General features: G+C 40.1%; 1 protein-coding gene and 1 long non-coding RNA gene across 18 annotated transcripts in view; one reads left to right on the top strand and one right to left on the bottom strand.

Moving 5' to 3' along the window:
- Window positions 1–13,555, bottom strand: part of EYA3 (EYA transcriptional coactivator and phosphatase 3) — a 127,130-nt gene that overhangs the window by 4,568 nt on the left and 109,007 nt on the right. For all 16 annotated transcript variants that reach the window (XM_082347956.1, XM_082347946.1, XM_082347947.1 and 13 more), the window contains 4 exons: window positions 11,450–11,610; window positions 9,042–9,156; window positions 7,610–7,731; window positions 1,151–1,251 (listed from right to left, as the gene is read on the bottom strand). In XM_082347956.1, the coding sequence (XP_082204082.1) occupies window positions 1,151–1,251; window positions 7,610–7,731; window positions 9,042–9,156; window positions 11,450–11,610 (499 nt within the window). The remainder of the gene's footprint in view (window positions 1–1,150; window positions 1,252–7,609; window positions 7,732–9,041; window positions 9,157–11,449; window positions 11,611–13,555) is intronic.
- On the top strand, window positions 1,258–13,060 carry LOC309608658. 2 transcript variants are annotated; one of them, XR_014233042.1, is made up of 2 exons: window positions 1,258–3,884; window positions 12,176–13,060. It is a non-coding gene; the product is annotated as an uncharacterized lncRNA (long non-coding RNA). The 2 variants fall into 2 exon arrangements; XR_014233043.1 differs by lacking the exon at window positions 1,258–3,884 and adding an exon at window positions 9,157–9,245.

The raw sequence follows: 13,555 nt of genomic DNA, 5'->3' as shown, positions 1-13,555 counted from the left end.
AAAAGATCCCTCAGAGGGAGGAGACTGAGATCTAAGGCATTTTCCAATGGGTGCACTCTGTGGCAGATGACTAGAAGCATCTGCTTAGAGACACAAAGTCTGATAATGACTTGAGTTGTTCTTCTATCTCCCCCACTCCTTTCTTCTTCAGACCAAGAAGCACTGATGCCTACATCCACTAGTGTCTTCCCCAGAGGGCAACAAGCACTTTAGAATTAAAGCTTTGGAGATAACACATTAAAAAAAAAAAAAATCCTTGAATTGCTACATAAAGTGGCAAATGAAAACATAATGAGGTAATAATGCCACTGATTACCGATCTAACAGTTCATTAACAGCTGCTGAAGGTTTGTGTTTTAACTAGATGGAGAAAATCAGGACAGATGGTTCTAGTTGGCAACCCACTGCCTTCAAGTCTAAGAAACAGAGTTGCTGGAAGAAAACTGGGGTAGAGAGGGAAGGAACTTCTGTAGGTCCATTTAGCAGATGAAGATTCTCAAAGAGGATAAGTAAATTGTCCAAAGGCACACAGCTAGTAAATGGATGAGATGTGAACTGTCTGATTTTAGACTCCATAGCCAAGACTTTTTAAATCTACTGTTTCCTGTATTAAAAAGGGATGACCTGGGGTTGGGACCTGCACAGCAAGGAGGTTAACATCAGAATAATCTTTCCAGGGCTCAGGAGCAGGAAGGACTTTCTCTAAACAACTCCCAAATCATCGCACTGGTTTTTTGAGACTCTGAAGCCTGGAAAAGTCTGAATGATTGGCCTTTAGTGGTAAAGTCTCACGCTCTTGAGAAAGCATTGACCTCTAAGACGAAGATGGAAGATGGGGCCCACGTCAGGTTTAATGATGGGCGTCCTTGTAGCAGGGCTCAAAGATTTTAAGATTTTAGAGCGGCAGGGAGGAGAGAGAAGGGGAGGATCCAACAACTTACAGGGAAAACTCTGCATGGGGAAAAAAATGACCCTCTTTCTTTTAAAAGAAAAATAACCAAAAAAAAAAAAAAAAAAGAAAAATGGGAGAGGAAGAGGAGGAAGGGAAAACACTGTAAATGCACAACAGATGACTATGATTTCTGAGTTTTACCATTTTTCTAATTGCTCAATGTATTCCCATATAGACTATTTACTTTGCCATGGTTACCTGTTTGGCTGCGATTTCTTCATCTCGTCCATCTCCAATCACTACATATGTGACTTTCTTTCCAAACCTCGACACAATTCTCTCGAAGCAGCTCTCCTTACCTGATGAGAAAAAGAAATTTCCTATTAGGACATTCCTCCCTTTCTTTTTTTCAATACCAAAGAAAAGGGCTGCTGCTAGGTTCACCTGCCTGTGCTTAGACAGAATCAGGGCAGCCCATGTGGTTTGCTTGGTGGGGAGCAGGGGTGGTAGCTAGAGATCCAACAGGCCCTCTGCCCAAAGAATGTGAAATTGTGCCATTCACACAACAGACTTCTAGGCACTGTGCTCTCTAGGTTCTTATTTTAACTTTCACACTGAGGGTGAAGTACCTAAGATCTTAGTGTGGGATGTTTCTATAAACACAGTATGAGAGCTGTGCACACTCCCTCCCTCTTCCACAGCTCCTGTACTTTACAGCATACAAAGCAGTTTCAAAGTGTTCCTTCACTTAATTCTCAAAATAATCAGGTGAGATGGGTCCCATCCCCTACTCTGATAGATGGAAATGAACCCAAAGGATTAGTGACTTGCCCCAGATCACAAACAAGCTAGTAGCTAGACTCTGAGCCTCTGACTCCAGAGTCTAGGCTCTGGTCATTGTGCCATGACAAAAGGATGATTTTTGAGGGGAAACCGTTAGCGTAAGAAAAAAGTGGAAGTCCCCGATTTCCGGTTAGTAATTAGGAAAAAACAGCCATTTCCTTCCAACTCTACATTTCCCAGAAACAGTCCTAGTCCTGGGCCTTATGTCTTTCAGGAGGGGAGGAGTCTCAGAGTACCAATGAATATGGCAGCAGTATCTGTCACATCTGGAATCTCCTATTATACTGTGTAACTGCAACTGAGATCCTGTATCAATGACATTAACCTTGGGAAATGGGTGATTTAAATCCACTGCAGACAGCTCTTAGAAACACGGCAATGTATCAAAATTCAAATCCTACCTGGAACCAACACCTAAACATGCACACATAATACTGCTATGGCAAAGACACTGTACTTGCATAAGTAAATAAAAAGAAAATTATTTCTCTTGCTCTTCCTTCACCATCTCTTACGCTTTATTTCCCTGCTTCTGCCACCTTCTTCAGTTAAGCAAGGCGCTAACTCTGCTTCCTTTTTATATCCTGCTCCATTAACTTTCTCATCCTATCTTCTTGCCAGATTCAGTGACTTAGCACCAGCGTTCCTGTGTGAATAAGAAAAAGGTGCCTCTTCTTCAAGGCACTTGAATGCCATCTGCTGGAAAACTGTTGTAATAAATATACAAATATAGAAATACACAAATCTAAGATGACTACATCATAACTGACAAGAATCTTTACACCCATACTCAGAAGTCCTGACTGGTACATCTAAGCAACTGCAAGTCTATGACATGCCTAGCCCAGGTGGCACCTCAAACCTGGACCAGACACTAGTCCACTTGGGGCTTCAGTCTCCCACTCTTAATACAAGGCTTGGCTTAGGTGCACTTAGGTCCCTTTCAGTGCTACCATTTTATAATAGCATTGTCACACCTTACGTTCATATCAAGCATTCAATCCATGTTTGCTAAGTAAATACATTTTAATTTCACAAATGATTAAGGGGATGGAGCGCTCTACTCTATGCCTTGAGCCCCAATTTAAACATTAAATAATTCAACTAATAATGAGTTCTTAACATGTTCTTATTAAGTGTTAAAGAGTTATCTGTCTAATTCCATTCCAACCATTAGGTCCTTACCTAAGCCAACCTCTGCTAGACCCACAGTCTAATTTATGATTTATAGAAAAAAGTTTTAAGTCAGTAGGATTTTAGAAATTTCCCCTAAGACCCAACAAAGGGAATGTCTCATATTTAGAAGACAGGGACATAAAGATGTTTTCATTGTCCTGGCCTGCAATGATCAAGGAAGAAATACAATTAGGAATGTTTCCTCTAAAAGGATTAAGAGTGAGTTATTAACAGCTCAGGGTAAAGAAGTAGCCATATGAAAAAATAATTCCAATACAGCTGGTAAATACACTGCTTCCATTTTATACTTTCAAAACAATCCTACAGATGAGCTTTCCTGTTCAGGAGGATAAAACCAAAGACTACGCAGCTTACCAAATGTCAAGCGATAGAAGCTGTAACTGCGAGACCAACCAAGCCTTTGGAGAAGATTAGGTTCTTGGGTTTCCTCTATCAGAAAGACTTCTGGGCTTCCCTGGTGGCACAGTGGTTAAGAATACGCCTGCCAATGCAGGGGACACGGGTTCGAGCCCTGGTCTGGGAAGATCCCACATGCCGCAGAGCAACTAAGCCCGTGCACCACAACTATTGAGCCTGTGTTCTAGAGCCCACGTGCCACAACTACTGAGCCCACGAGCCACAACTACTGAAGCCCGCGCGCCTAGAGCCCATGCTCTGCAACAAAGAGTAGCCCTCACTCGTTGCAACTAGAGAAAGCCTGCGCGCAGCAACGAAGACCCAACGCAGCCAAAAATAAATAAATAAATAAATAAATTTTAAAAAAGACTTCGGACATTTTCAGAAATGATTTTGAGAATTCTCTTTAATTCCAGATCACAGAGTGTCCATTAAGAGAACTGCAATTCTGAAACCATTTCAGAGGAACGGAACAAACATTTCCTTTCCCTGCTCTCATCTCATAGTTCTGTAAAGGAAAGCCTCAAGCCTCTCACTGTGGTTACCATGGCGCCAGGTACCACTGTAGCTCTGCTAATTAGCTCTGGAGGAAATGAGAAAATCACCAAATAAGCACACTTACTGTCAGAAGGAATAAAATCATGTCCATTAGTTTGATGAGCCTCTGAGTGCCAGGATGCAGTATCAAGCACCACAGAAATCTACCTTTCAGGTGTGGGAAGAAGGTTAGCGAGTGCTCTGAGTTCTTAGAAAATGCATAGTAAAGCAGGGGCAGCAGTAGCAAAATCTGAAGGGGGGTTACAGATGTATCTCCCCCATCAAAGCCCTTGTAAATGAAATAATTCAACCATACAAAAAAGAACAATAAAAAATAAATGCCTATATAGCTACCACCAACCCAGCTTTATCAAATCTTAACACTTTAGAGTTGCTTTAGATAAAAAAAATATAAAAATCAGATCGTACAGATTTATTTGAAGTTTTCTATTTACCCCTACTTGATGACATTCTTCCTCCTCCTTTCTCTTCCTGAGCGTGTATCCATAAACAATGTATGGCTATTATTGTGAACATTTTTTACCTTTATATAAATTATATACTGTACATACTATTTGTAATGTGTTTTTTGTGTTCAGCATTGTTTTTAATACTAATCCTTAGGGATATATGTAGTTTTAGTTCATTCACCTTTTTTTTTGAAAATTAATTAATTTATTTTTAGCTGCGCTGGGTCTTCGTTGCTGCACACGGGCTTTCTCTAGTTGCGGTGAGCAGGGGCTACTCTTCGGTGCGGTGCGTGGGCTTCTCACTGCGGTGGCTTCTCTTGTTGTGGAGCATGGGCTCTAGATGCGTGGGCCTCAGTAGTTGTGGCGCACGGGCTTAGCTGCTCCGTGGCATGTGGGATCCTCCCAGACCAGGGCTCGATCCCATGTCCCCTGCATTGGCAGGTGGATTCTTAACCACTGCGCCACCAGGGAAGCCCCAGTTCATTCACTTTTGCTGCTATACAGTATTCCATTGTTTGACTATTCTATTTTCTGTTCATAGACAGGTTCACGTGCTGTTTCTAATTATTTTCTACTATGAACAAGGCTGCATCAAAAAAAAAAAAATCCTTGCACATATCTCCTTGTGCAAATGAGAATAACTCAAGGGAAGGAGCTGGCATATTTCAAGCTTTGCAGGTCATATGATCTCTGTTGCAATTATTCAACTGTGCTACTGTAGTGTGAAAGCAGCTATGGAAATGATTAGGCATGGCTCTGTTTCAATAAAACTTTCTAAAAACAGGCAGTGGGCAGAATTTGGTACGTGGGTTATAGTCTGAGACCCCTGCTCTCGAGTATAAATATCTAAAAGTAGATTTGCTTGGTCATAGGGTTATGCACATCTCAAACTTTACTAAACATTGACAAACTGTTTTCCAAAAAGTTATATCCATTTTCAATCCCACTAGCAGAGTAAGTTCTCATTTCCTTGACAAAGTTTGGCACTGTCAGACTTAAATTTTTGTCAATCTAATAGACGAGAAAGGCATCACATTTTAATTTGCATTTCCTTAATTTGCAGATCCTTAATTGGTGAGGTTAAAAAACTTTTCATATATGTTTACTAACAATTTGGGTTACCTTTTCTGCAAATTGGCTGCTCCAAGGTTTGTGCCTACTTTTAAAAATTATGTTGTCTGTTGCTTATTGATCTGCAGGAGTTCTTTATAGATTCTGTACACTAATCAACAAGTAAATGTATTGCAAGTATCTTCTCCCAGTCTGTGACTTGTCTTGTCACTTTATGTCATCTTTCACTGTATATAAAATTAAAAGCGTCATGCAATCAAAATGATCATTTTTTTGTTTTTTTTTTTTAAGTACTATTTTTGGGGTCTCTTAAATGAGATCCCTCCCTACCTTAAGGTCATACAGATACTTTTCTATTTTCTCTTCTAAAAATTAATGTTTTGCTTTTCATGGTAAATTTTTTATCCACCTGGAATTTATTTTTGCAAATAGCATAAAGAAGGAATACAGAATCTGCTTTTTTCCCCCCGTATGGATCACCCAATTATCCGAGCACCACTGACTGAAGGTAAGTTCCATGAGGACAGAGGATTTTGTCACTGCTATATTCTGAGTGCTTTGGCAATGCCTGACATTTTTAAATCTAGTAGATAACTACAGCTTATCTTCAAATGAGGACTGTCTCCTTGGCTGCAGTAGGGAAGTAGGAACTGTAGGCACAGACTAAAGGGTCTGGAGGGGTAAGGAGATAGCGGTCATAGTCCTCTTTCCCCGGACCATACAGCACATAAGATTAGAGTGACACATTCTGCTGCCTTCTCAGCCGAGCAAGTTGGTTTTATATAAATCTGGTGCCAATTCATTAATCAATTCAGCAAATATTTATCGAGTACTTACTATTTCATGTACTTAGAACTGAATACATTTTTAGGGGATAAAAAATATCTTCACATACACAGTCTCATTTGATTTTCAAAACCTCTCTGGTAGTTTTTCATCTTATATGAGAAAACTGAGGCTCAGGAGATACAGTAATTTCCCTAAGAGCGAATAAGTGGGGGAGTTAGGACTCTATCCTAGTCCTTAGTTGTTTGTTTTTGTTTTTCCTTTTCAAAAAAGTATGGTAAAAAAACACATAACATGAAATTTACCATCCTAACCATTTAAAAATATACGTTTCAATAATATTAAGTATACTCACACTGTTGTGCAATAGTTCTCCAGAACTTTTCATCTTACAAAACTGAAATTCTATACCCATTAAGCAACAACTCCCTATTTCCCCTCTCCCCAAGCTCCTATTAACCACCATTCTATTTTCTGTTTCTATGAATCTGACTACTCTAGGTACCTTATACATGAGTGGAAACATACAGTATTTGTCTTTCTGTGATTGGCTTACTTCACTTAGCATAATGTCTTCAAGGTTCATACATATAGTAAGCATATGACAGGATTTCCTTCCTTTTTAAGGTTGACTAATATCCCACTGTATGTATTACCACATTTTGTTTATCTATTCATTTGATGGACAGTTGGGTTGCTTCCACCTCTTGGCTACTATGAATAATGCTGCTATGAACATAGGTGTGCAAATATTTCTTTGAGATCTGCTTTGGATTCTTTTGGATATATACCCAGAAGTGGGATTGCTGGATCATGTGATAGTTCTATTTTTAATTTTTGAGGAACCGCTATACCGTTTTTCACAGTGGCTGCACCATTTTACAATCCCACCAGAAGTGCACAAGGGTTCCAAATTCTCCACGTCCTTGCCAACTCTTGTTATTTTGTTATTTTTTTTTTTTTTTGATAGCAGCTATCCTAACGAGTGTGAGGGATTTAACCATTTTAAAGTATATATCTTAGTCCTTGATTTTTAATCTAGTGCTTTTTTGATTATACTACATTACAGTACACTCTCTGTGAAAGAGGAATTTGAAATGAGGCATAGTGGATTTCTAAACTAGGTATTATGTTCTTTCAAATATTATAAAAGAAAAGAGCATGATAAATTTTAAGTCCGACAGACCTGGATTCGAATCCTGTTTATGTAACTTACTAGCTGTGAAGTCTTGAGCAAACTACATAACTGATAAGCCTGAACTGCCCCATCAGTAATGTCAGGAGAAGAATGCTGTGAGGATTATAGATATATGTATATATAAAGTGTCTAACTGAGGAACTGGTAAATAATAAGCACATCCTAAGTAGCAAGTATTATTGTAAGGCTAGTTGACAAGAAACAGAATTGAAACTGTACCAATTTTGGTAGCACTGTAGATGTTTTCAATAGGAAATATTTCTCCTAGCCCATAAAGGAGAACCTTGGCCAGAGCTGGAACCAGTTGGGTTGTAGTGATCAAAACATTCACACAATTCTTTCTGGAAGGGAGAAAGAGGGAAAAGAAAAGAAAAAGGTGAAATCAAACCAACCTGCGAACAAGAATTCAAATGGCTCTTCTCTGTAGGACCTACTTGTGAAAAATTAACCTCAAAGTGCCTGGCATGGTATCTGTTCAGTGCCAGTGTTCACTTTTTGCTCTAATTATCTCAGGTTTATTTATTTTCCCAATTAAAGGACAGAGATTTTTGTGGTGGACACAGAGCAGCAACTTGATTCTTGCCTCACTTCCTTCTGACCATTCTAGCTCACTGCATTGTTAGCAAACCCCACCGACCCACGGCATTGATACCACACTCCAGAAAACACAATGAGGCTTTCAGTTACAGTGCCATTTCATCTGATTGAGACATGACTGAAGTCCTCTCTGCTCATCACACAATGGCAACATAAATTTCAGAATACATATTATTTTCACAAGTCCTTTACCTTCACAGATATCCACCCCTTGGTGTCAGTTTTACTGTTTAGTAGGCTGTGAATCTGGAATTCTTGCTTTGAGGGAGGGACAAATAAGGGTATGTATTTATTTCCCATTCTAAGCTTCAAGCTCAAATCTCCTTAATCTGCTTAATGTACCCTTTTTCTTTTCTTTTTTCAAGTTATTTATTTTTGGTTGTGTTGGGTGTTCGTTGCCATGCGCGGGCTTTCTCTAGTTGCAGCGAGTGGGGGCCACTCTTCCTTGCGTGCGCGGGCTTCTCATTGTGGTGGCTTCTCTTGTTGCGGAGCACAGGCTCTAGGCGCACAGGCTTCAGCAGTTGTGGCTCGCGGGCTCCAGAGCGCAGGCTCAGTAGTTGTGGTGCAAGGGCTTAGTTGCTCTGCGGCATGTGGGATCTTCCCGGACCAGGGTTGGAACCCGTGTCCCCTGCACTGGCAGGAGGATTCTTAACCACTGTGCCACCAGGGAAGACCCTGTACTCTTTTTCTTTTGAATCCCAACTTCCTGAGTAGGTTTTGCTACATTTCTCTGGCGCTTCCTACACTTAGAATATTTGTGATATAGCTCCTACATGTATTCTTTGATGTCACCAGGCCCACCCACGTCCTGGGCTGGAGATTCTGGGTTACTGAGTATAATTTAGTGAGCAAAAAGTAAGAGAAAAGAAAAAAGCTTTCAAAACTCTTCGGTGTGCTTTTAGAGTAAAATGACCTTGCCTCCCACCTAACCGAATAGTTCTCTGCACCATGTGAACTCTTCTCAGCCCTGTCCCACAGTCTGTTTTAGGGAATGGACTAGGGTGGGAGAAAGCGTCTCTCTGAGAGGATGAAAACGAAAGAGTTATTTCCATACCTGGACTGGATGAGAAGCAAGGACTTCAGTGCAGTTCCCAACCAGGAATCTGTTAGAACTTCAATTTCTGCTCTTAGTCTCTGCAGCGCTTCCTTTCTCTGGGGACTGAGGAGCCCTTTGGGAATAAAAGTAGACACATTCATCATTTGACAACATCCTTGCTGGCATAGAGAAAGCGACTTCTAAATTCAATTTGGAAACAGTGTGAGTTACTGAAATATTCTTCTGAGCTAACACATCTCTCTCCTTGATAAAACCCTAGCCTACTCAAAATGCCTTTTTTACTTTCTTCACCAGAATATTTTGCTGGGGGAGGTGGGAGGTGCATAATTACAACAACAAAATCAGCTGATAGAAACACTGTGATCAGGTTCTGGCAGAGGCTCTTTCTTTCATCACCAACTGGTAACATAATTTGCAGACCAGTGGACCATACTTTGAGTAGCACTGCTTTAGATGTGACATCAAGAACCAAAGAGGGAAAAATTACAGATGGAGAGTCCACAGCATTTCCAATCTCTTTCTAAAGAAACTGAGGCCCACGGAGGAAAGGCGGCTGCCTGAGAATACACAGCAAGTTAGTGGCTTTTGGTCTCAGAAATCTTCCCACTATCATACACTGCTCCCACAGTGACTGCTCTCACCCCCTTCAGAACACATCAACCTGAGATCCCAGGCTGAATCACCAGCTTTCTGAATGTCATTTATTTGTACTGTACTTCTGAAACAACTCCAGCTGATAAGAGACTAAAACATTTCTTTAAGATCAGATAATTAAGCACAAAACAAAAAACAATTCATCTGATGGGAGCACGTTACCTGACACTTGAGTTACAATATTCAAATAATAAACCTGGCTCTGAATTTTCTGTAGTGAAGGTAAAAAGAGAAATTCTGCATTCTATTACCAACACTCCATAAAAACAGAAGTCATCTCTATGAGTAGAACTGTGTATAATTTGTCTTCAGTCTGATGGTTTTTCACAATGCAAGCCTAGAATTAGATGACTCTCAAAATTTCTGATAAAACAAAACAAAAACCAAACAAGTATCTGTACGTCATGTATGACATATACATAAGCACGCATATGTCATATATTTAACTAATATCATGTGGCACTTTTGTTAACTCATATTTTACAAAATACAGGTGGATATTACTTTTACTATGTTCCCCAGGGTGGGCTCAGGGGATTCTCACAGAGGGTTATATATCACTTTCTTCAGGAAACCAGATCCAGACACTCACTGGGCAGAGAAAGGACCAGAGACTTAGGTTGTATATGAAAACGAACAAAAGAAAGGCTAATGTCTGCGAGAGAGAAAGAGCAAAAAGACTTGGTTACCAAAATAAAAAGTACTGGCTCTGAATCATGAAGAAAAAAAAGCAGTAAAGAAAGGAATCTGAAAAAAGTAAATAAATTAGATTCCCAAAAGCCCAGATGCCTATGATTTTTTCTGGTATGGGAGCACTGTAACAGGAATGCACCAAACTGATCTCTGAAGCCCTGTTCTCACTTTCTGCCCCACGCGGCAGTAGCGGTACGGCAGGGGGGGGCTCCCTTGACCTGACGTAATATACTTCTGGGCAGTCTATGGAATCCCTGAAACTTCAGACGGAGGTGTTTGAGGGCGATGGTTCACAGTTTTCAATATTTTCTCACAAGGGTATATCACTAAAAAAGGAATTGCATGAATGTAAAGTGCAGTGGACCAAGAGTTCGGGATTCCAGTTGTGGTATGGTCACTAATTTGTTATGTGACCCGACCTTGTTACCCTCATGATGGACCATCAATTTTCTCAAGTGCAAAATGAAGGATTTAGATTAGTTCCCTAATGTCTCTTCTAATTTGAACAATCTATGGCTAATTAATTAATTCCAAATAATAGAATTTTAGGCATAATGGCACCTGACATTTGAGATCTATCTGGGCAGAAAGAATTTCCAAGGTCCTTCAAATCACAATGCACGGATACTGCCAACCTATCATCCTGGACCTAGTTTTCCATCCACTATAAACCTGGTTGCTAGTTCTACCTGACTTGTCCCGATGGCTATGTAAATCTGTTCAAAAATATGGCAACCTATTAAATATTACTGATAGTAGTTGTGACCCCAGAAAAAAACACATGCCATCAAACATAATCTATGGAACACATTTCCTTTAAAAAAGGCATCTATCTAAAAAGAACAAGAGAACTTTGCGAAGTTATACCAAGAGAAGTCCATGAGAAATGCAGAGCTTCCTCCCCAGAGGGTTTCCATCAAACCTGTTTTTTTTAAATACAGAGTTAAAATGTTACTGTGGCACAAATTCATAAGTCAGGGAGCCCTAAGCAAACCCTGGAAAAAAAAACAGGAAGTCAGAACAAAACAGAAAATTAGCTGGTTGTATGCCACACTTACCAGCCACATTGCTTTTATGCTTATCATAGATTTCTCTCACTTTTCGGTATCGGAAAGCCAGTTTCCTCATCCAGTCCACACCTCCCTGGACGCCCACAGAGGAACCATGGCTGCCACTACCTCCTGAGCCACTGAAACCATCTGTTGAGAAACTGTAGTTGCTGTAGAGAGAGAGGATGATGAAAATTAAAATCTATACTGCATGGAGTTTTTGGTTGAATGCCACCTGGGATTGATTTTCTGTCCTATTCCTGGCATCTGACAGCCAGGCTTTGAGAATCTTCTTTCTTAATCTCTGTATGTCAGAGTCTATCTTTTCATCAGTCCTCCATCTCACCCCTATTACTTCTATCAAAGAAAGGATGGAAAGGGAGAGCAAGAGAGGCAAGACTAATTCAATCACCAGCATCCCCTAGAGGCTGGCTTCAGACAGACCATTTTTCATTAATGACAGAAAATACCTTACAGTGAAAAAAACCCAGAATACAAAACTTTTGTGTACACACACACACACACACACACAATGATTGCAACTATGTAAAAAGGAGAAACGTGAAAAAATAATGGAAGGAACTAACCCCAAGTTCTAATAATAGTTAGAAAATGGGAATGTTTTCCTTCAGTGATTTGTTGGCTAGTTTAGTAAGTTCATGGGTCACTGTATTGGCTATAAAATATGTCCACAAATTCTTTAATACTCCTCTCTTCTAACTTTGCTCCCTGTAGGTATGGACAGTATTTGAACATAAACAGAACGTGGTGGAAGTGATGGTGTTGGACTTTAGAGACCAGGCTTCTCTTACAGCACCTGCTCTAAAAGAAGTCAGCTGTCACAGGAGAACACTCAAGCTGCCCCATGAAGAGGCCCATAGTGAGGACTGAGGCCTCCTCCTATCAGCCACACATGGAAGCAGGTCCTCCAGCTCCAGCCAAGCCTTCAGATGATTTTAGCTTCAGCTATCTTGACTTCAATCTCAGAGACCCTGATTCAGAACTACCCAGCTAAGTCACTTTCAAGTTCCTGACCTGCAGAAACTATGAGATGATAAATGGTTAACTGTTTTAAGCTACTAAATTTTGGGGTAATTTGTTACACAGCAATAGACAACTATTATATAGTTAAACAGGTTGGGAGGGATTAATACTTCCTAAGTCAAGATTTCCAAATGACTGACAGAATTAGAGACAACTTGGTTCAATCAGAAGTCAAAATAGAGTTCAGCGTGAGATTCTATATTTAAGAAAATAAAGCTGCCAAGACATAAGATAGGTAATTACTAGTTAGCCATATGTATAAGAGAAAAAAAAAAAAATACTAGGGTTGAGTGGATTGTAAACTGCTTCAGACCAGGCTTTTTCCTAAGGTGAGTAAAATCTCTTAAGACTGGTGCCCTCCAAGGCTGTGCAAGACACAGCATACACGACTGGATCTGCTCCAGAAGTGAAACCTTTCTATCCTTCTCGGCACCACAGGGTTACATCCTTACTAAGTGATGTGTCCAGTTCTGCTCTAGATTTGAGAATTCACAGAGGAAACAATTTTAGGGTAGACACATGGAAAAACTTTTGCCTATGAAAAGGGATAAACATTAAAACAAATTAACATGAAAAGATGTGACAACTTTTTTTCTAAAGGTCTTTAAATGTAAGGTAGATAAATTTTTGGATTATTCTTAGCTAAGACTACTGAGCTAGAAGACAGTAGCCAAGAGAGAAAGGAGGAGACCGAGCAAGCATTTTGCCACTGAGACCTCCTTGGTTTAGTGTTCACTGTGATATTAATGTTTAAGATTGTCTTCCATAGGGTCACTCCTGACACCATCAGACCCCCCACAATTAATTTCCTTGGTGAAATCCCTGATGTTTATTTGTATCTAAAACCAATCAATCTGGAAGCACACTTTTCCCGACTGAAAATTTGGCCAAAGAGAAACTAGTATATCCTTTACTTTGGAATGCTTTTTTCTCATTCCATCATGCTACCCATTCATCAAGGTCATACTTAAATTCTACTGTGCTGAGAAGGCCACTCCAATGTTGGCACCACCTGCTCCCCACCCCCATCAGAATTACTTTCTATTCTGTGTTCCATCACATTTTCTATTG

This window comes from Balaenoptera borealis (assembly GCF_965194805.1).
Source record: "Balaenoptera borealis genome assembly, chromosome: 1".
In the NCBI taxonomy this organism is placed as follows: Eukaryota; Metazoa; Chordata; class Mammalia; order Artiodactyla; family Balaenopteridae; genus Balaenoptera; species Balaenoptera borealis.
This window is presented reverse-complemented; position numbering and strand designations above follow the sequence as displayed.